The 22,293-nt window shown below is 47.0% G+C and overlaps 2 protein-coding genes across 10 annotated transcripts in view; both read right to left on the bottom strand.

Annotated features, from left to right (window-relative positions):
- med25 (mediator complex subunit 25) overlaps positions 1-3,901 on the bottom strand; it is a 78,823-nt gene extending 74,922 nt beyond the window's left edge. For 4 of the 9 annotated variants that reach the window (XM_059953934.1, XM_059953942.1, XM_059953941.1 and 1 more), the window contains exon 1: positions 2,160-2,300. The gene's annotated coding sequence lies outside the window, so the exon portion shown is untranslated. Of the gene's footprint in view, positions 1-540; positions 730-1,856; positions 2,135-2,159; positions 2,301-2,383; positions 2,586-3,757 lie in introns of those variants that run through there. The other 5 variants (XM_059953937.1, XM_059953936.1, XM_059953935.1 and 2 more) reach the window with 5 other exon arrangements.
- A 7,881-nt stretch (positions 3,902-11,782) lies between these two features.
- Positions 11,783-22,293, bottom strand: part of LOC132383115 (proline-rich protein 12-like) — an 89,090-nt gene continuing 78,579 nt past the window's right edge. The window contains exons 14-16 of the mRNA XM_059953916.1: positions 21,255-21,407; positions 19,946-20,041; positions 11,783-17,720 (exon numbers count right to left, since the gene is read on the bottom strand). Coding sequence (XP_059809899.1) covers positions 17,580-17,720; positions 19,946-20,041; positions 21,255-21,407 — 390 coding nt within the window. The 3' untranslated portion in view covers positions 11,783-17,579. The remainder of the gene's footprint in view (positions 17,721-19,945; positions 20,042-21,254; positions 21,408-22,293) is intronic.

Raw genomic sequence — 22,293 nt, 5'->3', positions numbered from 1 at the left:
ATGTTGCTGCCAATCTGAACAGACCAGAGTCTGTGAGTGAGGGAATGATGATCCAATCGAACGAGGAGGTTTGAGGCCGAGGTCTTGGAGCTTACTGATCAGTTCTGAGGGGGATGATATTGAATGCCGAGCTGCGGTCAATGAAGAACATCCTGATGCCTGCCGCTTTGCTGTCTGATGTACCACGGTTGAGTGAAGAGCCAATGAAATGGCATCTGCTGCTGACCTGTTGTGACGGCAGGGAAACTGGAGCAGATCCAAGTTGCTCCACAGGCAGGAGTTGATGTTTCATCACCTGTTGTGTTTAATATTTCAGTAACATTTGAGAAATATTGTAAATATATTGTTTAACTGTTCTTTGTTTACATAATGCATTGTGGGTTATATGCAGTACATTGATGGCAGATGACATTACACCACCATGTGATACATGCATGTCTCACTTAAGGTAAAAAGGAAGTTAGTCTCACATTTCAGTCACTGCTCTTTTTCTTTCAATTAGCATAAAGTTTTGGAGTTACAAAGTATAACATCACCAACCTCTCAGACTTCAGGGTGGATGCAAGTGGCACTGGGTGACAGTCACCGAGGCAGGTTGCCACGTGGGTCTTGGGGAACAGTGGGCACTCAGACTGCCGAAATGAGAGATTAAAGCTATCGGTGAACAGTCCAGCCAGCTGACCCGCACAGATCTTCTTACTCGGCTAAGTACTCCGTCTGGGATGGATGCTTTCCATGTTGGGGCAACGAGAGGGAAATAGTTCAGTGACAGAAACTGGGTGGCTCTTTCAAAAGGGCCACTACATTCAGGAAGGGCCGAATTGCCTCATTTAGAGCAAGCAACACTGCAGGTGCAGGCCCAACAGCCCATGTTGCATTGAAATAATTAGACTAGAAATTAAACAATTAAACTGATCTACCTTTCCAAAGCCCATACCCCTACATTCTCTGCACATTCATGTGTCTTAACAGCCTCTTAATCTTTTCTATTGCATTCCTTCCACTGACACTACATTCCAGACTCCCACCATTTTGTGTAAAAAACTGCCCCATCATCTTCAAATGCTTGCCTTCCAGTGTCCACTCTCCTACATTTATTTTGTCCACTCTCCTGCATCTATTTTACCTACCATGATCAGTGATAGGCTGACAGGTTGTTGATAGGTAACAGTGCCAAAGGTGAGAGGGAGAAGGCAGGAGAATGGGGTCAAGAGGGAAAGCAGATCAGCCATGACTGAATGGCAGGGCAGACTAGACGGGCCAAATCCCCAATTCTGCTTCTATTCCTTACTGTTATTCACCAGTTCCTCCAGAGGAAAAAAAAGAGGGGAAATGCAGGAACTCAGCAGCCTTGGGATTGTCTATGCAAACAAATGGACACTGTAAGCTTTGGGTTGACACCCTTCATCTGGTTCACGTGAAAGATATTAACCTGAAAAGTCCATTCCCTTCCACGTATACTGCCTAACCTGCTGAGTTCCTTCAGCACTTTGTATATTGCTCCAGGTTCCGGCATCTGCAGTCACTTGTGCCTCCTCCATTGTAATCAGGTCCCTGATGACCCATTTAAATAACACCATTAAAGGATAGTCATTTCCCATTCTTCAAAATATTTAGTGGGACAGTGTCTGAGAACGCAGCTCCGATGGGATATGATTGCACAAGCAGGGCAGTGAGTGGGGTTGGAACCCTCCCAGTACACCTGGATTCCCTACCCCATCACCTACAAACTGCTAGAGGAACGCAGCAAGTCGTGCAGCATTAATGGAGAGGAAGAAACAGATGACCTGCTAACTTCCTGCAGCAATGGGCTTCTCAGAACCTCCAGCATTTGCAGAATCTCTTAAGCCACCCACCGCCTCTTTATAGCGCCCATCTCCCGTCCAGATCCAGGGTCCCGACCCGAAACGCCAGCTGTCTGCAGATGCTGCCTGGTTGGCCGAGATCCTCATTTCTGGAGAGCAATGCAGTCGAGGTTTCGGGCCGAGACCCTTCATCCGTACTCGCATCCAGGGTCTCATGCACGTCGCAGGGTAAACACAGCCCGAGGCCCGTGTAAACCCACCGGCCGTCACAGCGCTCCTCTCGATATTACCCAACTGGACGCCACTCTCCACGCCTCACCGACCCCCGGGCGACCGCACCAAACGCCCGCCTACCTGCTGCCCCCTCTGAGGTGTTTTATCAGCCTCCGCCGCCAGGCCCCCCAAGCCCAGGCGCCCGCCTTCTCCGTCAGCACACGTGATCGGGTACGGCTCGCGTGTGATCACGTGGCTCCGCCCACTACTTAATATTTTTTAAAAAAATCTTCCGCGACAGACGCACTTGACGTCCTCCAGGGCGCGTCACGCGTTGTAACTCCTCCCCTTCACGTGACAGGTACCTACTGCTCTAATCCGTCCTATGACGAGCGGCGGGCGATAAACCCCTCACTGCTCCAGGCACCGCCTCTCGGAACACGTGGTGTCCTTGTGCTCACGTGACTCAACCCAGCCCGTTGTGGTCACGTGACCTCTGACAATGAGATAGAGCGCTTTCTAGTGATGTCACAATCATGAGCCTTTCCTCTCCCATCGAACGAAACGCTGCAGAATTAGAATCAGGTTTATTATCACTGGCATGTGACGTGAAATTTGTTAACTTAGTGGCAGCAGTTCAATGCAATACATAATCTAGCAGAAAGAGAGAAAAAATAAATAAAATAAAACATAATAATAAACAAGTAAATCATCTACGTATATTGAATAGATTATTTAAAAATGTGCAAAAACAGAAATACTGTATATTAAAAAAAATGAGGTGGTGTTCAAAGCTTCAAAGTCCATTCAGGAATCGGATGGGAAAGGGAAAGAAGCTGTTCCTGAATCGTTGATGCCTTCAGGCTTCTGTATCTCCTACCCGATGGTAACAGTGAGAAAAGGGTATGCCCTGGGTACTGGTCTTTAATAATTTCACCACCGGCTAAAACAAAACTTAATACAAGAAATCTCAAATAATAAAACACTACTGTGAGCACTCAGTTGGGCAGGCAAAAATAAAAAAGTTAACATTTTAAGTTCAAATGATCAAATGATTAAATGCTACTTTTTTTTGCTTTTCTTTTTCTCAGTTCCGAGATAGGGTCTTCGATCTGAAAGTTCACCCCTATTTTTATTTCCGCAGAAGCCGCTGAGTTTTTCCGGCATTTCGCTTTTATTTCAGAATCTCTAACATCTGTGGTTTTGGTCTTATTTGGGGAAGAATGTTCTTGCCATAGAGAGCGAAATGTAAGTTTACTGGTCTGATTCACGAACTGGGCAGATTGGGCCTACATTCGCCACTGGAATAGCAGGGGACGGCTCTGGAATTATTGTGGATGTTTTAGCTGCCTCATGCTTACAGGTTCAATTCTGATCTTGGATGCACTTTGTGGCGCTCTGCTCTCCTCTCTCATCCCACAGAGGCCCTGCTTGTTGGGTGAATTAGCGAATATAAATCACTATTTACGACTGTAAATAGGTGAGAGGTTTAATAAGAAATAATCGTGAGAGTGGGACATAAGGTAGCCAGTAACGACTTAGTGGACCAGTTAGTCTCCTTCCATGGCACAAGGGAAGAAGCGCTCTATGGCAGGCTGGATGAAGGGAAGAAATTCCCGGTGGGCGGGGTTGACAGCGTCAGGTACAGGATTTGTATCTTGACACAATGGTGGTAACCAGGGAGGGATAGCACCTCTAGGAAGGGGCTTGTCGTGTCCATTCTGGGGCCGCTCACTCACCTTTGGTCTTCACTGGACACTCAACTCTCACCGATAGCCGTAAGTAGCTGTTTGAATGCGACTGCGGCCACGCTTCGATACTCCACTTTGACGAGCGGGCTGGTTTTGCAAAGCCCGCTCCGGTGGAATGAGCAGATGAGATCCGGTGGCCAAGCAAGCAGTTCTGCCGCGCTCCGGGGAGAGCGAAGGGCGTGACAAGGCGCCGAAGACGTCACAACCATCCATTGCAATCCAGGAAGACCCCAGATTGCGACACTCGTTCGCACAGCTGGACCTGACGTCAAGAGCGAGTGCAACGGCCTAACTCTCCCGCACAGGTAAGCTAGGCCTTTTCAGGGACTGGGCCGGCGATCGAAAGGACAGTCCAGGAGGAGATGTGGTCCTTGCAGCTATTTGAATAGAGACCACTGAAAAACCTCCTGCAGATCGATCAAAAAGGCTGATAATCTTCTGTCACGTCGTGGAATATGAACTACTGCCGTCTGTGATCCTAAAGTAGTTACCTTGCTGCGACCCCGTCCTGCCACCACTGATGGTTTAGCTATCGGAGATTGAAGAGGACTTTCTATTGCCATCTCTGCACAGTCTTGTGGATAGGCAGTTAGGGACGTCAGATAGTGTAGATGTACTGCAGGTACAAGGGATCCGAAGTGAAGGGCGTTTTTGCTGCCTTAAATTTCCTTAAAATTTAGCCTTCCCGGGACAGATTTATGTCCAGGGGCCAAGAGGGAGGCATGTTAATAAGTATTCTGGAATTATGAAAGTATAGCAAATATCAATTCAAACAAAAATCAGGCTTCAGTTCTTATTGTAAAAGTGGTTTTCCAATTAGCCTTAAATGTGTTTTTTTTTGTAAATTGCTCCGCAGACTGAAAGACTGCACATACAAGAGCCAAACATTAAGAAATGGAAGTCTGTGAACGGGTTTGCATCAAACCAGGCAACATGGCAAAGTTATTTACATCATTGTGGCTTAAGTATCACTTAGCATGTCAACCATGGTCACAGGTATAGGCAATTAATACATTTTGTGTACTCAAGAGACAACCCTGACAACATTAATTTTGGGTTCTCGGTCGTCAAAAGGATTTAGAATGTTCGCGTTAATTAGTTTCTCCCAAAGCTGTCTGGACTTTTAGAGGAGTCTTGTCACTTACAATGTGCTACCCAAAGGAACCATTTGTCAACACTAAACAATGTCGATGTAACTACTGAAATTTGTATTGCATCAGCTACTGTTGCCGTTGATCTTTCGGCTATAAAAACGTGATGTGCCTTTGGGTTTGAGACCCTCCATTGAGAAGGTCTCCAGCATGATGGCTGCTTGTGTTGAATAAAGACTTTTAGATCACCAGCTTCAGTGTCTCTCTGGTGACTTTGATCACATCGAATATTTTTTTTATTTGCACACTTTGTTGTCTTTTGCAGATCGAAAGTCCGACTGTCCTGTTGGGGGCGGTCTTCTGTTCATTCTATTGCGTTTCCTACATTTACGTCTGCAAGAAAACGAATGTCAGGGTTGGTGATGGTGACAAATAAGTACCTTGATAATAAATTTACTCTGAACTTTGACTCTTATTTTCTGATTCTAAAACATCGTCTCTGATGGAGACCAGAGTGCATCATCATTCAAGATGTTTGCATCAGTCGCCCTGACTTTCAGGATCCGCAGACCATACGATTCAGTCAAAGGTTCATCTTATTATCAAAGTATGTCCGCAGAATACAACGCTGAGATTCATCTTCTCCAGATAGTCATAAAACACAGAAAAGCCATGGAAGTCCTTGAGGTGCCCCCCCCCCACCGCACAAAAAAACAAGACTTGCAAATCCCCAAATGCCCCCATTCTCTCCCTCGCACAAAAACTAACAGATCACCCACCTGGGCGTGGCAGCTAAAACTTCACACACCTAACAACCCGCCCCAAGCTCTCCCCCCACTAAAAAAGTAAATTTATTTGAAAAATTACATATATGTCATAGTATACTCCCCTGAGATTTATTTTCTTGCAGGCATACTCAATAAATCCAAAGACTGCACCAACAGGATGGACAACCAGCCTGCAAAAGACAGCAAATTGCAAACACAAAAAGAATGAAGAGAAATAAATAAATAAATAAATAAATAAATAAGCAAGCAAGCAAGCAATAAATTGAGAACATGAGATGAAGAGTTTCACAAAACAGTCCGAGACAAAAGGAGAAATTCCTTCACATGGAAGATAGACCTGTGGAACTGTGGGTGCCGCTCCAGATTTCCAACGTATGCAGAATCTCACGTATACAGTCTGTCTTTTCTCAATCACTTTAGTCTTTTGAATGTCACACTCAGGATTCAAGTTCATTTATCATGCGTACATCGAAACATAACAGTGAAATGTGTCATTTCCGCACACGGGTTCTACACAACCGAGAGGTGTGCTGGGGGCAGCCCACAAGCCCACAGCGCTCGGCAGAACACAACAAGCAGCAATACAGGCTGTGTTACTCCCTGCCACCCATGCACAAACCCCAGACGAAGCCTCCAGCCGACTCGAACCTACAGACACCGGGCTTTGACCTCCCCAGCGGCCCGCGACTTCCGATTTGACCCTCCCTCAAGGCAATTGCAGCCACCCGAAGACTATGGCAGGTGGGAAAGATGGGGAAAAAAATGGCACAGCAGAAATTTGCAATTAAATATATAAAGCCAAAGTATACAAATCCAAAAGTAACCGGCTTGTTAATGACTAACTATATAACTACTACATGATCAGTTGATTACCGATCAATACTAAACTATTCAACTGTTGTGCAGAATGTTGCAAACAAGGTTAGATGCTTTGATAGAAATTAAAATTCACTTAGCAACTTGCATCCGATTAATATACTGAAATGATTTGAGAAGGGAATAAAGGAGCAAAGGGTTTTCCTTAACGTCCTCAGTCATTTCTTCAATCATTTTCCATGTTTCCCTCCCAGCCTTGAGGGTTATTAGCTGCCTGCTTTCGATATACCTGACTTGCAGGAAGGTGAGATATTTTTCAGAACTTATATGCAGGTATTCAAAATGATGAAAGAAATAAAATTAACATTTCCCTTTCTAGAGAAGCATACAACACGGCTCATAACTGGGAGAAGAATTAGAGGGAGTTGAAGCAAAGTCTATTTAACGGCGAGTGGTGGTGTCGGAGAACTCACAGTCTGAACTGATTCCACGACCTACAGACTCACTTTCTGGGCTCGAGTTTTCTGTATTTTTACAGTTGCACAGTTCGTCTTCCTTTGCACATTGGTTGCTTGTCATTCCTTTTGCATGGTAGATTCTGTTGAATTTTATTTTTCCTGTAAACACCTGCGAGAAAATGAATCTCAGGGAAGTACATGGTGATACACATTCAGCGGTCACTTCCTGTGTCTGATAAAGTGGCCACCGAGTGGACGTTTGTGGCTTGCTGCTGCTGTCGCCCATCCACTTGAAGGTTCAACGTGCTGTGCGATTAGAGATGCTCTTCCATCCATCACTGTTAGCAACACGTGGTTATTTGAGTTACCGTCTCCTTCCAGTCAGTTTGAACTAGTCTGGCCGTTCTCCTCTGACCTCTCTCTTGACAAGTAATTTTCGCCCACAGAACTGCTGCACACTGGATGTTTTCTTCCCTCGCTCCATTCTCTGTAAACCCTAGAGAATGTTGTGCGTGAAAATCCCAGGAGATCGGCAGTTTCTGAGATACTCAAACCACCCCATCTGGCACCAACAATAATTCCACAGTCAAAATCATATTTCTTCCCCAATCTGATGCTTGGTCTTAACTATTAAGCCTCTTGACCACGTCTGCATGTTTTTATGTATTGAGTTAATGCCACACGATTGGCTAAGATAGCTGCATTACCGAGCAGGTGTTTCTAATAAAGTGCATATGTACTTTGATGGCGAATTGACTTTGAAGGGAATTAGAGGCAAAGAACATCCTTGCCACTTGTTCACAGAGCATCATTTGACCAACTCAGGTTAAGTAGCGCTTCGAAGATCCATAGCCAAAAGGCAACGTAGCAGTTAGCCAAGTCACTCTACAGCATCAGGAAATCCCCAGTCTGGGCTCGATTCCCACCGCTGCCTGCATGGAGTTTGTCCATCCTCCGTGACCTCCTGGGTGCTCCGGTTTCCTCCCACATTCTAAAAACTTACTGATTCGAGTTGGTCAGTGGTGGACATGCTACATTGGAGCCAGAAGCACGTTCGCACGTGCCCCCCCGCCCCCCCACCAGCACATCCTCAGAATATGCCTGCTTGCCGGTGCAGCTACGACCCATTTCACCGCATGTTTCGATGTACATATGACAAATAAAGCTAATCTTTTAAAATAAAACCGTAACAGCTGAAAAGCTTGTCTAGCATGCGTAAATGTCAGAAGTGTATTTGACATTTTTTTGTGTGTTGCTTCAACATCTCCAGCAGAAAATCAGGGATACACAACCAGTGTTGTACAGCCATTGCTGCCTGGGGAAAAGTCGCTGGCTGCACACTCGATCTGAGTCTCTTTTTTAAAAAAAAACTAGGTATACAAGCTGATGAACAGTTTGCCTGTTGAGGAAAGGTTAGAATTTAGAAGAATGCAAGAGATTTGATTGAAATGCAAGATCCTGGGGGTTCTTGGCCGGGCGTGTACAAAGCTGCTACTGTTTCTTGTGGGAGAACCGCGAATTAGAGGTTGCTGTTTGTATGTTACATGGTTAGCACAACATTGTGGGCCGAAGGGCCTGTAATGTGCTGTAGATTTCTATGTTCTGTGTTCTAAAACAGGAATTTTACAGTAGAGTCAAGATAACTGTTTTTGACACATCTGCATAGGAATTAGGAATGGGAGCAGGGCATTCAGCCCCTCCAACCTACTCTGTCAATTCACTAAGATCATGGCTGGTCAGCTCCACGTTCACACCTTCCTTGCTTACCAAGGGTAAACCCATCTGATTAAAAGATTCGCTTTCTTAAATGACAATGGAAGAGAGTTCCAAATCCTTGGAGACAGACAAAAAAAAAGTACCTGCACTCTGTTGCCACTGACCCGGGTTCAATACCCGCCGCCGTCTGTAAGGAGTTGGTACGTTCAGTCTGTGACCGCGTGGGTTTCCCGGGTGCTCCAGTTCCCTCCCGTGTCCCAAAAAAGTTAATAGGTTAACCCGTCACATGGGAGTAATCGGGCTGAGCAGGCTCCTTGAGCCAAAAGGCCCTGTTTGTAGCTCTTAATTTAGAAAAATCATCTCGGATACATAGTTTAAAAAAAAACGAGGCACATATAGTAGACAGTCAGTGACAATTTCCTGGGTAGAAAAGGATTATATAAAGTGGCATAATGATTGGAGTAAAATATAGGTGGGGGCGGGTAAGGATATCAGAGGTAATATTTATTTATTTTTTATACAGAGAATGGTGGGTGCGTGGAACACACTGCCAGAGGCGGTGGTAGAGGCAGATACATAAGGGACATTTAAGAAACTCTTAGATTGGCTCATAGTGGGGGAAGGGTTAGATTGATCTTACAGAAGGTTAAAATAGCAGCTCAACAGTCAGGGCTGAAGGCCCTGCACTCTATTGGGCTTTGTGTTCTATTAACTGTTTCCAATGTATTAAATAAGGAGAACAAAATGATACACTGCCTAAGGACTCACCAATCCAATGTACAGTACTTAGGCATACATATATAGCTAGGGTATCCTGGACTTTTACACAGTGCTGCAGTAACTTTTATGTATTACACTGCAAAAAACAACAAATTAAATGACGTATGTGAGTGATGTTAAACCTGATTCTGATATGGGTCTCTGTCGTGGAGTGAGAGTGAGAAGGGAGCAGGGAGAGGGGAATCATGGTTGGGAAAAGGGGAAGGGAGAGGGGAGGGAGTGGGAAGCACCAGGGAGACATTCAGAATGATCAATAAACCAGTTGTTTGGAATCAGTGACGTTGCCTGGTGTCTCGGGGCTGGGTGTGTCTGCACTCGCGCCACCCCCCACCCTGGCACTTTCTTCTCTGCCACCTGTCCCACACCCCTCCCACGGCACTCCACCCTCACCATTCCCGGCATCTTTTGCTCCCGCCACATTTACAAACTCCCTCTCTACTCCACATTGACAAGTACAGTACTGTGCAAAAGTCTTAGCGACATACCCTAGCGATATACGTGTGCCTAAGACTTTTGCACAGTACTGTATAAATGAAACATAACCTCCCTACTTTAATGCTCATTTCCCCTCAGAATAAAGAACAACATTTTTGTTTTTTCTGATTACGTGTTGCATCTGAAAACCAAACACTGGGAGCCTCTGGCATTGTTTTACAATCTCTCACCGTTTAGAGGGAACCATTCGATTTTCCTGCTTCATCTTCACGTCTCCCCACATCGATTTGTTTATGAGGAGGAAAGTGTAGTGCCAATCCATCACTAATTACAACAACCCCCACCCCGTGATATTTCAGAGAGTCTATCAGATGGATGAATCTGGATTTACATGTAGACAGGCCTGGGTCAGGATGACACGTTTCTGCTCCTGAAGGACATTAGTGAATTAGACCAGATTTTGATGACAGTTCACGTGTACAGACTCTGCACTAACTCGATCTACAATAGTTTCAGGTTGGGACTATGAGGAAGGAGACAGACAGCTGAGTGACATTATGTCATGGCAGCAGTCTTTTTCTCAAAAGAACCAGTCAGGCGGGGAGGTGGTGCACATGCTCCCCTTTACATCAACAGTGTTAAGGTTGAGAGGGCTCAGAGCTTCGAGTTCCCAGGAGGAACATCGCGAATAGCCTGTACTGGCCCTCTCCTGCCTCGGGAGTCTAAAGAAATTCAGCACATCCCTGCTGCCCCTACCCAATTTTTTTTAATCAATACACCACAGAAAGCTTCAACCTGGATCTGTGTTGAGGTTGAGGGGGTTCAGAGCTGCGAGGAACATCACAAATACCCTGTCCTAGACTTCTAGTGCCTCAGGAGTCTAAAGAAATTGGGCACATCCCTGCTGCCCCTACCCAATTTTTTATTGATACAACACAGAAAGCTTCCTATCTAGATGTATTATGGCTCGTCACGGCAACTGCTCTGCATATGACAAGAAATCAACTTTCCCTCCTGGGTTTTGGCCTGGAACGTTGACCGTACTCTTTTCCATAGATGCTGCCTGACCTGCCGAATCCCTCCAGCATTTGTGTGTGTTGCTTGGCTCCATGGACTGCCCACATCTCTTGCTGCCCTAGTAAAGCAACCAGCATTATCAAAGACTCCACCCACCCTGGACATTCTCTCTCTTTCCCTCTTCCAGGAGGTAGAAGATACAAAAGTCTAAAAGCACATGCCACCAGGCCCAAGGACAGCTTCTACCCCGCTGTTGTAAGACTATTAAACAGTTCCCTGGTACAAGTTGGACTCTTGATCTCACAATCTTCCTTGCAGTGAGCTTCGACCTTACTGTTTACCTGCACCGCACTTCCTCTGTCACTGTTACTCTCGATTCTGCACTATTACTGCTTTAACTTGTTCTATCTCAATGCACTGTGTAACGATCGGATCTAATATGAACAGTGTGCAAGACACGCTGTTTTCTCTGTATCTCGACACGTGTGACAATAACAAACCAATTCCAATTTTTGAACGTACAGATTAAACAAATCTGGATTTAATTCGGGGGCTGCTGTGTTGGAACTTGAACTTGTGTTCCAAAATCAAAGTCTAGGGGTTATGGAGCAACTTGACGTCCATCATCCAGCGACAAAGCGATTTGAGCCAATGGGAGAACAGTTGCACGAGACAAAATGCCCTCCTGTTCTCATATCCTACAATCTAACCCTTTCAAAAAACGGTCTAAATCCCCCCCCTCCCCACCCCCTTCGTCCGAAAGCCAAAATCCACCAGGTGAATCCCCAAGACCAAGAGCCGTCCTCGTGATGGACTTGCTACCCGCAGCAGTCTACAAGCCAGAGGCAACATTCGAGAAAGACTCACGCACCAGCATACTAAAGATTTTAAAAAATTACTGTAGGCAGCACAGGAATTATTCGGCATTTAAAACATGAAAGAGGTTAAACTATTTTTTTTAGGAAAAAACAAAATACAGAGGAAGAATGTGTTTTTCTTTCATATTGTGGACACAGTATACAATGCAAGTTGTACATTTTGCGAGGGGAGGTAGGGGGGTGGGGAGAGGGAGAAGTAAGGAAAAGAAAAAACATTTGCAGGACATTGTTAAACAATCAAAAATATATAATATATGTAACATCAATACAAGAACACAAATCGAAAACGGTAACAATACCTTTCAGGCCATAACATTGTACAGTTAGAACACATCATTAAAAAAGGTTAATAATAAGTATTACATAAAGAGAGAGAGTGAGAGAGATGAAAACATTGCATCTCCGAAGGCAGCTTATGACAAAATGGATCAAAGTGTGCCTGTGCCCGTCCCCAAACCACAAGTCTCGGGTCCTATGAAACTCTAACCACACACTCGCTCTCTGCGCACACTACCCCAGTGGGGAAAAGTTTTACGACATGCCTCAGCCTCTTCTCTCCCAGGCCTTCGCCCCTTCCGAACCTTCACCAGCCCCCTCCCGGAGCCTCCAATTCCGATCCACACTTCATCCATCAATCACACACCCATAAAAGGGAATTACAACACAAATCCTCTTTTTTTTAAATATAAATTAATATTTTATCAAATTGGAAATCACTGGAAAACTGGGCTTTGATGGGAGTTAATGATCGATCTGTGATGTAAGACGGTGACCTGACAGACTTGGCAACCTCCGAACCCAAGGTGGGCCAACAAAATTGGCCAAGGTGACTCCTCACTGGGACTCCAAGGGACTTGTGAGCGATTTACTTAGAACAGTTTTTACAATCTCCACAACCTCAAACCCCAAGGCAGGCCAAAAAAAGAAAATGCTCAAGGTGACCCCTCACTGGGACTCCAAGGGACCTGGGACGGTTTTATTCAGAACAATATATTTTTTTTGGGACAGCTTTACTTTACAGGCAGAGGAAAATCCATTATTGGGAGTTGACTGCAACTATTTTTTTGGTATGGAAAAAAAAATGAAACAATAGCGTCGGAGCAAGCCTCTCTCTCCCAGTGAGCCCAGAGGCAAGATTGGGTCAGGCACAACTTAAAGGTGAATGGAGGAAAGCGTAGGGCAAATGTCAGAGGTAACAGAGTGGTGAGTGTGTGGAAGGCCCTGCTAGGAGTGATAGTAGGGGCAGGTACCTTAGGGGCATGTAAGAAACAAGGGTGACAGAGAAATGGAGGGCTATGCAGGAAGGATTAGATTGATCTTGGGATAGGTTAAAAGGCTTGCACAAAATCGTGGGCCGAAGGGTCTACACTGTGGTGTGGTATGCTATGCTTTACATTCTAATACCTTTGGATATGAAGATACAGGGATAACAATAATTTCAAGTTGAAAATGAAGTCCCTTCTGATTGAGGATGTTTCTCCCCCTCTCCTCTCCCTTCATCTTCACCAGAGAAGCCCCAGCACACCAATGGACACCCAAAAACGACTGGGGTGGCCACAGAGGATTACCTGTCCCATTGCAGTTTAATGACCTGAAATGTTAACCATTTCCCTCCCCTTCTATAAATGCCGTTCGACTTGCACCGTGTTTCTAGCACTTCCTGAAATTTTGTTTTAAAAGTTCAAGGCCAGAATTACTAACTCCCCCGAGTTATCGCCAGCTTTTTCAGGGTTAATCTTTCAGGACACTTTCTTGCAGAAGAAAAAAAGTTCCAAAAGAGAGCAGGGGTGTGGGGAAGAAATGGAGTCAATTCACTTTGAATCCTGTTATCCTGTTACACATTAGAAACATGTTGAGAGGTGGGATTCAGGGGTAAAGGTCAGGGGATGAAGCCACCTGGACTGTGCGTGGCCAGAGCTGGCAACTCTGCTAAAATGTCAACAGAAGTTCCAGGGGAAGTGTCCCCTGATTGGAAACAGTTTTATCTCCGCAGATACCGTTTCCTCCAGAAGGCCGTACCTTTCTATTCTGATCTATTTCCACTTCCAGGATAAGAGTGTTGAACTGAAGGAAACCCCCCAAAAGAGTTGGGAAACAGCATGTCATTGGAATCTATCTCAGGTCCCAAACAATGTCTGTGTTGTGGGCAAGTCGTGTTGGTGCCAGAATGTGTGGTGGGCAACACTTGCACATCCTCGGGTGTGTTGGCTGTCGACACAAATGACGCAGTTCACTGACTGCTTCCAGGAACACGTGATGAATAAATGTGAATCTGAGTGGGTCCAGGAATGTTCTATTCAAACAACCTTTGCAATGGTACCCCCCCCCCCCACCCCTCAACCCCCGCATGGGGAGTGTTCGTTTCTGAGACCCAGCTTCATATCCCCATGTCCTCATCGTGCTTAAGCCCGGGGAGAGATTGGACTCTCCTCCCTGCCAGGTATGATCCACACACAGAGACAGACACAAACACACACGCACACGCCACGGCAGAAGGTTGAACCAGGACAGGCAACCCCGGGATGACATCATCTTTGACCCTTTCTCATCCAGGGATAATTGTACCACTCCCTAGCTGTCCTGCGTGTGAGTCACGGGGGTTGGGGACTTACTATCGCACATAAACCCCAGGCCACCAGCCTCCCCTCATCCACCCTGGGGTGCATCACTCCATTTTGTCATAATCTGTCTTCCTTCGAGTAAAATAGGACACTTGACAAGTCTCAGAACATATTATATAAACCAAGTACTAATAAGGCCCAGTCATACTGGACATCACAACTAAGCAACCTTCTGTGATTTTTTTTCTCTGTTAAGTATTGGTTAGCTCTCTCAAATACAATATAGTACATGGACATTTGTTCTGTACAATATATATACATGGGAGACATGACAAGTTGCCTCTGTTTCTAAAAACCGTTTACGACAGGCGAGCACCCAAGATAGGACAGATCCCAATTTTTTTTTTTGTAAAACTTACATTTTACCAGAAGGGAGACAGGGAATCTGTAAGATATTTTTAAATAACATAAAATGATTAAATTATATTCAGCCAGCGTTAAGTTGGTGGAGTTTTTTTTTGCATTTTTAAAATAGTTAATTCCTTTTGTTAACAGGGCAAGGGGTGGGAATGGAAATATTTGATTAAAATCTGAAAAAAAAACACATTAGGGCTAAAATATAATGCAGCATTTGCTTGACCAGACCCTCAAAGAATTGTTTTTAAAAAACTTGGAGCCTCTCCCACAAGAGTTATTTTCCTGTGGGTATCTCCCTCCCCTCTCCCTGCCATCTCCACTCTTACCCGCCACATCCCACCAACGTCCCACGTCCAACCCGTCTTGGCCAGACATCATGTCTAGACCACGTCCAACCCGTCTTGGCCAAACATCACGTCTAGACCACCCTCTTTGTAGCAAGCACTCATTTTTAAACTGTTCCGTTTTATCTTCCTTCTTTTTTTTGGGACATTTCTCTTTGGGGTGGGTTGTGGGTGAGGGAATAATTTTACAGTGGCTACTGTTGATAGAGGGGATGAAGTTGGAGTCTTCAAGTTCAGGCTCCATTTTCCAATGAAATCCGATCTTCAGACAAGGCAGTCTGATTAGTCGCCCCTCAAGACTGACAGCTGTTTGCAGTGTCCAATCACTTTATTCCAGGCCTGCAGCCATTTTCAATTTCCATTCACATCCCGCCTCCCAGACCAAGAGTACAGCTGTGTCCGGTTGTCACTTGTTCTTGAAGTCTGTAGACATTTGCAGTGATATCTTCTGTTAGCCATATGCAGTGCCTGATCACATGTCCTCCAGAGCGGCAGCCATATGCAGTGTCCAGTCACATGTCCTCCAGAACAGCAGCCATATACAGTGTCCAGTCACACCCTCCAGAATGGCAGCCATATGCAGTGTCCAGTCACATATCCTCCAAAACCACAGCCATATGCAGTGTCCCTCAAGCTACTCAATGTCCAGAGAATGAAAGGGTGCTCCAGCCACATGCATCTGCATTTCAGGATCATTCTAACCTTATTTTCAACTTAATGTTATTTCATAGAAACACAGTGGTTTTAGCCTTCTGTGAAGTGTGGTGAAGGAGCTTAGACCTTCCCAGATCAGATCCAACAGGGGAGAAAGGAACAGATCCAACAATCAATACAACCTCCTACCCTAAATTTAACTGGGCCTAGTCACTTTAACCTGGTAGGTACTGACCACTGCCAGAACTGCAGGAGATAGATGACCCTTCAATTTCCTCTACACCCTCTCAAATTCACCTGAATAATCCTCGAAAGGTCCCAAATATGAACATCACCAAGAGCTTTGGGGAGATCTTCAACCCGAGGTCAGGCAACTGAATATACGCCCCAGCTCTCCTCCTGGACAATCGTTGGGAAACGCCACAGTATGGCGGGAGTGTCCAGGGACAAGTCTCGAGTTTCTGGGTTGGGGGGGGCAGGTGTGAAGATCGGGGAGGAGATTGGAAGGCCACCCAGCACCTAGACCAGCCAGCTCTCTGGAAGAAGGGGTGGGGAGGGGTCAGGGAGAAGTAGGAACAGTCTTCAAAGGCCAGCAGTTGAAGGTATCCACTAAGAGGACCCAGCCACAGCAGCCAACCCTTCTTCAGCAGTTACCCAGGAACCATTGCACGGCTGGAGAACTGAATCTGCTGATGGGTTGGGTTGAAGGTTCTTCCGAAGGGTAGAAAGAGCCCCCACCAAAGCCTGGGCTACAGACCGCTGCCTGGGCTGGTGAGGGAGGGGCTGCCTTCTGTCCTCCACACGGATGTGACATTACCGGAATGAAAATGGGTGGGGCGTGGGAGAGCTGGGAAAGGCAGCAGGGAGGGAGTCTGGAATCCCTGCGGACAGGGGTTTCAATGTGACTCGCCACCCCATCGCACAGTTCAAGCCTCGCCCGGTTCCTTCAGACAAGCTTTCATCCAGCGAGAACCAAATGGAAACCCAACCCGACCGCCCCCCCCCCCCCCCAGGGCAATTGGCAGAAGGAAGGCGTGGGTGAGTGGTAGTGGGGAAGGAACTACGAAAGGGACAGATCAATGGGAGGGAGACAGGGGTGATGGAGGGTTGAGTGAAATGGCAACAGGGATGGGGGAGAGGTAGGAGACAGAGTGGCAGTGGGACGGAGACAGGGGCAAAGGGGAGAGGGGGTCACAGGGGTGGGAGTGAGGTGGGTGATGGAGGGGAAGAGGATGACAGGGGCAGGGAAGAGGGATGATGGGAGGAAGGGAGACAGAGGGGCAACGGAGGGGTGACAAGCAGCAAGGGTTGGGAAATGGATGGGTGCAGAGGGGTGATATGGGCAGGGGAGGGGGAAAATGGGGACCTAGCAGATAGGATATAAATATATGGGTTGGGATGAGTGGGGGGGGGGCACAGAGAGGAGTGACAACGGAAATGAAGCCAGTGAAACTGGGCTCATAGCAGCAGCCACTGCCTCAGTGGGGCATTAATTCCACCCCACCCCCCTTGGGCACCCACGGGTACCGGGTGGGATGGGGGAAGCAGTGTCAGCTATAGAGCTTTCTTAAAGGGGAATTTAAAAAAAACAACTCCTGAACAGTCCTAACTGAAAAACCAGCAGCAGCATTGCAAGGACGATGAGGAAGTTTAAATCTGATGAAAGGGTGTCACTGCGGGCAGTTACCAGTGGCCACCCCTCCCCGCCGACCCCGGGGAGGTGGTGATGGGGAGGGGCAGGTAGACCGGACAGCGCCAGAGAGAGGCAAGGAAGGAGGAGAGAGTACGAGAGAGGAGAGCGGTCACGTCTGCGGCGGCTGGGGCAAGGGTGCTTGGGCGGGGGGGGGGGGGGGTGTCACGCGCACTGTTGCTGAACCTGGGTGAGGAGCTCGCAGAAAGAGTCGAAGAGCTTCTCCAGCCACACCATGTTACGCATGCACTGCTGAACGATCTCCTCCTGCCCCAGGTCCTCATTCACCTCCGACAGGGTGTCCGTCTGTGGGGGGGGGGGGGGGGGTGCAAACGTGGTCACTGTCAGCTCTCTTCACCTTCCCCCCAACGAAGCCCTGCCCACCCGAGTCCCTTCCTCCCTCTACCCTCCCACCAGCCGACAAGTGACAGCCCCGACCCCATTAACGCGCGGTACCCGGGGGGTGGGGGGGTAGTGAGTGCAGCACTATCAGTGCAAATACAACATTACCACAAATAACTTGCGATGAGGAAATGGAAGGGTGGGTTACTAAGTGTGTATGTAACACGCTGTAATGTAATGGCTTCCCTGTAATGATCCACGTCTGAGGTAATGGTTTCTCTGTGGCTGCAATGTTTGGGTTATGACTAGAGATAACGGGGCACACTGGCCAATGAGCGGGATGTTGTTCTTTCTTGTGCGTCTGGGAGCCGGGAATTCGCGGTCTTTTGCTGGGGAGCGATGAGGAGAGAAGACGCGAATGGAGACGGTCGGTAGACCACTCGCATCAGATGTGCAGTGGAGAGCATCCTAACATGCTGCATCACTGCTTGGTACAGATAATGCACTGCGGCAGACTGACAGGCTCCACAGCGGGTAGCCAAAACTGCCCAGAGCATCACCAGCACCAGCCTACCCACCATCAAGGGCATTTACAGAAAGATGCCGGAAAAGGGCCAGTAACATCATGAAGGATCCCACCCACCTTGTTCGTGGACTGCCTGTCCCACTTCCACCAGGGAGGGGGGTACGTAGCATCCATACCAGGACTAACGGACTCAAAAACAATTATTTTCCCCAAGCAGTAACACCTCCACCAGACTAACTTCACCTTATGTACTGACACTCCTGTGCCTAGCGTCACTTTACAGACATAAAATCAATATGTGTATAGACGCAAGCCATCTTCAGTATTTATAATTATTGTGTTTTTTAAATTATTATTATTGTGTTCTTTAGCTTATTGTGGGGAGTTTTCCGTGCTGCATCAGACCCAGAGTAACAATTATTTTGTTCTCCTTTACGTCGGGAACATTAAACAATCTTGAGTCTTGATATGTCTTTATTAGTCAGGAGACCAGAGTTCAAGAGCTGCAGCTCTGCAGGTCTCTGGTTAGAGCACACTTGGAAAATCCACCAGCAGTTTGTGTGTGCTGCTTGAGTTTCCAGCATCCGCAGAATTCCTCATTCTTGGAATATTTTGTTTGGTTCTGCCTCACCTTGTTATAGGAAGGACATGGAAGCTTTAGAGAGCGTGCAGAAGAGATTTACCAGGATGCTGCCTGGATTGGAGAGTATGTCTTATGATGACAGGTTAAGTGAGTTAGGGCTTTTCTCTTTAGGATGAGAGCTGACTTGATAGAGGTGTACAAAATGTTAAAAAGCACTGATAGAGCGGACAGCCAGCTCCCCAGGGCAGAGATGACTAAGATGAGAAGGCGCAAGGAGGAAAGAATTGTGGGGGGGGGGAAGAATGCCAGAGGTAAGTATTTTACACAGAGGGTGGTGGGTGAGTGAAACCTGCCAGGTGTGGTGGTAGAGGCAAATACATTGGGGATATTTAAGAAATCCTTAGATAGGTACATGGATAATAAAATAATCCAGGGCTCTGTGGGATCATTATTCCTTTTCTTTCTCTGCACTGTTTATTTTTTTGTAATTCTTGCTAACTTTGCCCTTGCACTGTACTGCTGCCGCAAAACCTGAGACACAGGGGAAGGTCGAACAGGTTAGGACTTTATTCCCCAGAGTGCCTGAGGGGGCGACTTGATAGAGGCATGCAAAATTGGTGGGGGTAAATGGAAGCAGGCTTTTTCCGCTGAGGCTGGGCGGGACTAGAACCAGGGGTCAAAGGTTAAGGGTGAATGGTGAAACACTTGAGGGGGAGTTTTCTCCCCCAGATTGTGCAACGAGCTGCCAGTGGAAGTGGTAGATGCAGCTTCCATTACATATTTAAAAGTTGGGGTAAGTACGCAAGCGGGAGGGTATGCAGGGCTATTGTTCAGCTGCAGGTTGATGGGATTGGGCTGGATGACAGTTCGGAATGGACTAGCTGGGCCAAAGGGCCTGGTTCTGTCCTGCAGTGCTCAATGATGGCAAGTTTTACACCATTTAATTAAATGATAATAAACCTGATTCTGATATTCAAAGCTTCTGTGTGACCTTGTATGTCTAACCCAAAGCAAACCTGGGCCCTTCGGCAGGGCTGAAAGAAAGCCACCCAAGGTGCTCCTAAGGGTGATGGGACTCACCTGCTCCTTACAGTGCAATAACGTATGGTACTTGTAGTGATGAAGAGAATGGAACAAGGTGTAAAACTGCAGTTTCTCGGCCTCCACTTGAAAATCCTGCAAAAATAAAGCACGCAGGAAAATGTCACTGACCCGATGGGAAAAGCAATTCCAGCGACTACCCTGGATCGCGGGGTTGATCCCACACCGGGAATAGACAAGGGTAATTCACTCGCTCCCAACCGGATTAGGATCTGCCCCATCCCTCTCCCGGTGGTCATACCTTTCCAGATGGACAAAATGTTGGGAAAAGTGCTCTCGCCCCTCTCACCCTTGACGGCTGAACTCGAAGCAGGAAGGCCTCGAGGGCATTGGTGGTTGGAGGAGAGACATGTTGATGAGCAGTGGGAAAGGTGTACAAGGGTAGGAGTTGTTTTTTTTTACAGCTGCATGTACCAACCGTTGCTCCGAGCAGGACAATCTTACACCGCCTGAAAGATGTGTGGCACTTTACTGAAACATGAAGTAAAATTCCAGATGCATGGCAACGAAGGGTACGTGTGCGGAAGCATTTCGGTTGCTGCGCGGCCATGGATCTCAGAGGGAACGGTGCTCAGGAACAAAGAATCACCGGCACAGACTCACAGTCTCACCCCCTCCACAACTCCTTATTTCTCCAAATCCCTTCAACATTCTCCCCCGCATTCCCAACAGCTCCTCTCTGGACATTCACCCAAACTTAGAGGAACCAAAAATCCTTCAGACTCGGGACGAAACTGGAGCACCCAGGAGAAACCTTGAGAGAGTGTGGAAAAGCTTCCCAGGATATTCCGGAGTGCGTGAGTTATAAGGAGAGACTGAACTTGCTGGGACAGTCTTCCGTGGAGCGAAGGACGCTGAAGGGTGACTGATAAAAGTGTGAGGGGTATAGATAGACTATCAAAGTCTAAAGTTATGGTGGTGGGGGGAAGATTTATAGGAGATGTAAAGGGCGAGTTTCTCCACACAAGAGAGTGGCAGGTGCATGGAACAAGTGGGTAAAATTTAAATGTTTAAAAGACCTGTCGACTGGTACATGGATATAGAGTAGCGGCTCACAACCTGGGGTTCAGGGCATAAAAAAGGCTGGGAACCGTATGAACCTATTAAATGCACAGCCCAATCAGGAGGGAGAACGTGCAAACTCCACACAGACAGTTCAGGAGGGAACCTGGTTCTCTGGGGGGCAGCGAGGCGACAACTCTGCCAGGTTTACCAGTTTGCCCCTCTGCTACTGCCGACTGTGACCCCTTCACACCAGAGTGGAAGAGACGACGGAACGCGCCCTCACCTGCGGCCGCTGTACATTCTTCTTGAGCTGGTTGAGGGTCTTCCTGTTGTAGGGGGTGCCCGCCACTTTTAGCTTCACGGAGCTGGCAGGGGCGTTCCTGTGCTCGGTGTCGCAATCTTCCACGACCAGCTGAGGGAACGTCTGCAATCCTTCCTGCAACACACCCAGCAGAGGGGTTACAGCCCGTCCCGTTAGACCAGAGGGGATGCAAGGTTAAACTCACACCCACGTTGATTACTGCCTGGGGTAGCCCACTCCCTATTACCTTCTGGGATAACAGATACCCAAAACCAAGGAGTAACTTAGGGGAACCCAATAACTTTCAACTTTGGGATTTGGGATGAAACCAGAGCACCTGGGAGAGACCTAAAAGAGTGCAGAAGACCTTTCCAAGGATGTTCTGGAATACTGGAGTTATAAGGAGAGACTCGATAGGCTAGGACTATTTTTCCTGGGGTGAAGGAGGTTGAGGGGCGATTTATACAGCAAAAGTGTGGATCTTATACAGCAGTGGATTTATACAGCAAAAGTGTGGATTGATTTCAGGATAAACAAGTTCAAGAAAAAAGTAGTGACTATGGCCCAGTCTCTCTCAGGTAGAGCCTTCCCTGTCATCGAGCACAGCTACAGGAAGTGCTGTCGCAGGAAAGCAGTCCCCACCAGCAGGGACCCGCACCAACAAGGGCATGCTTGCTTCTCACCGCTGCCAGCAGGAAGTTGGCACAGCAGCCTCAGGACCCACACTGCCAGGTTCAGGAACAGTTATTACTCCTCAATCAACAGGCTCTTGAATAACTTCAGTCACCTTCACTTGCCCCTTCACTGAAATGTTCCCACTACCACAGACTTGCTTTCAACGACTCTTCATCTCGAGTCTCAATATTTATTTATTATTACTTCTTTGTATTTAGTATTTGCACAGTTTGTTGTTTTTTTGCACACTGGTCGAACGCCCAGTTGACGGAGTCTTTCACTGACTTTACCATGGATTTATTGAGTGACGCCTGCAAACAGATGAACCTCAGGGTTGTATATGGTG

The sequence above is a fragment of the Hypanus sabinus genome, chromosome 29, assembly GCF_030144855.1.
Source record: "Hypanus sabinus isolate sHypSab1 chromosome 29, sHypSab1.hap1, whole genome shotgun sequence".
NCBI classification, from domain to species: domain Eukaryota; kingdom Metazoa; phylum Chordata; class Chondrichthyes; order Myliobatiformes; family Dasyatidae; genus Hypanus; species Hypanus sabinus.
Note: the sequence above shows the minus strand (reverse complement) of the source record. Positions and strands in the feature narration are given on the sequence as shown.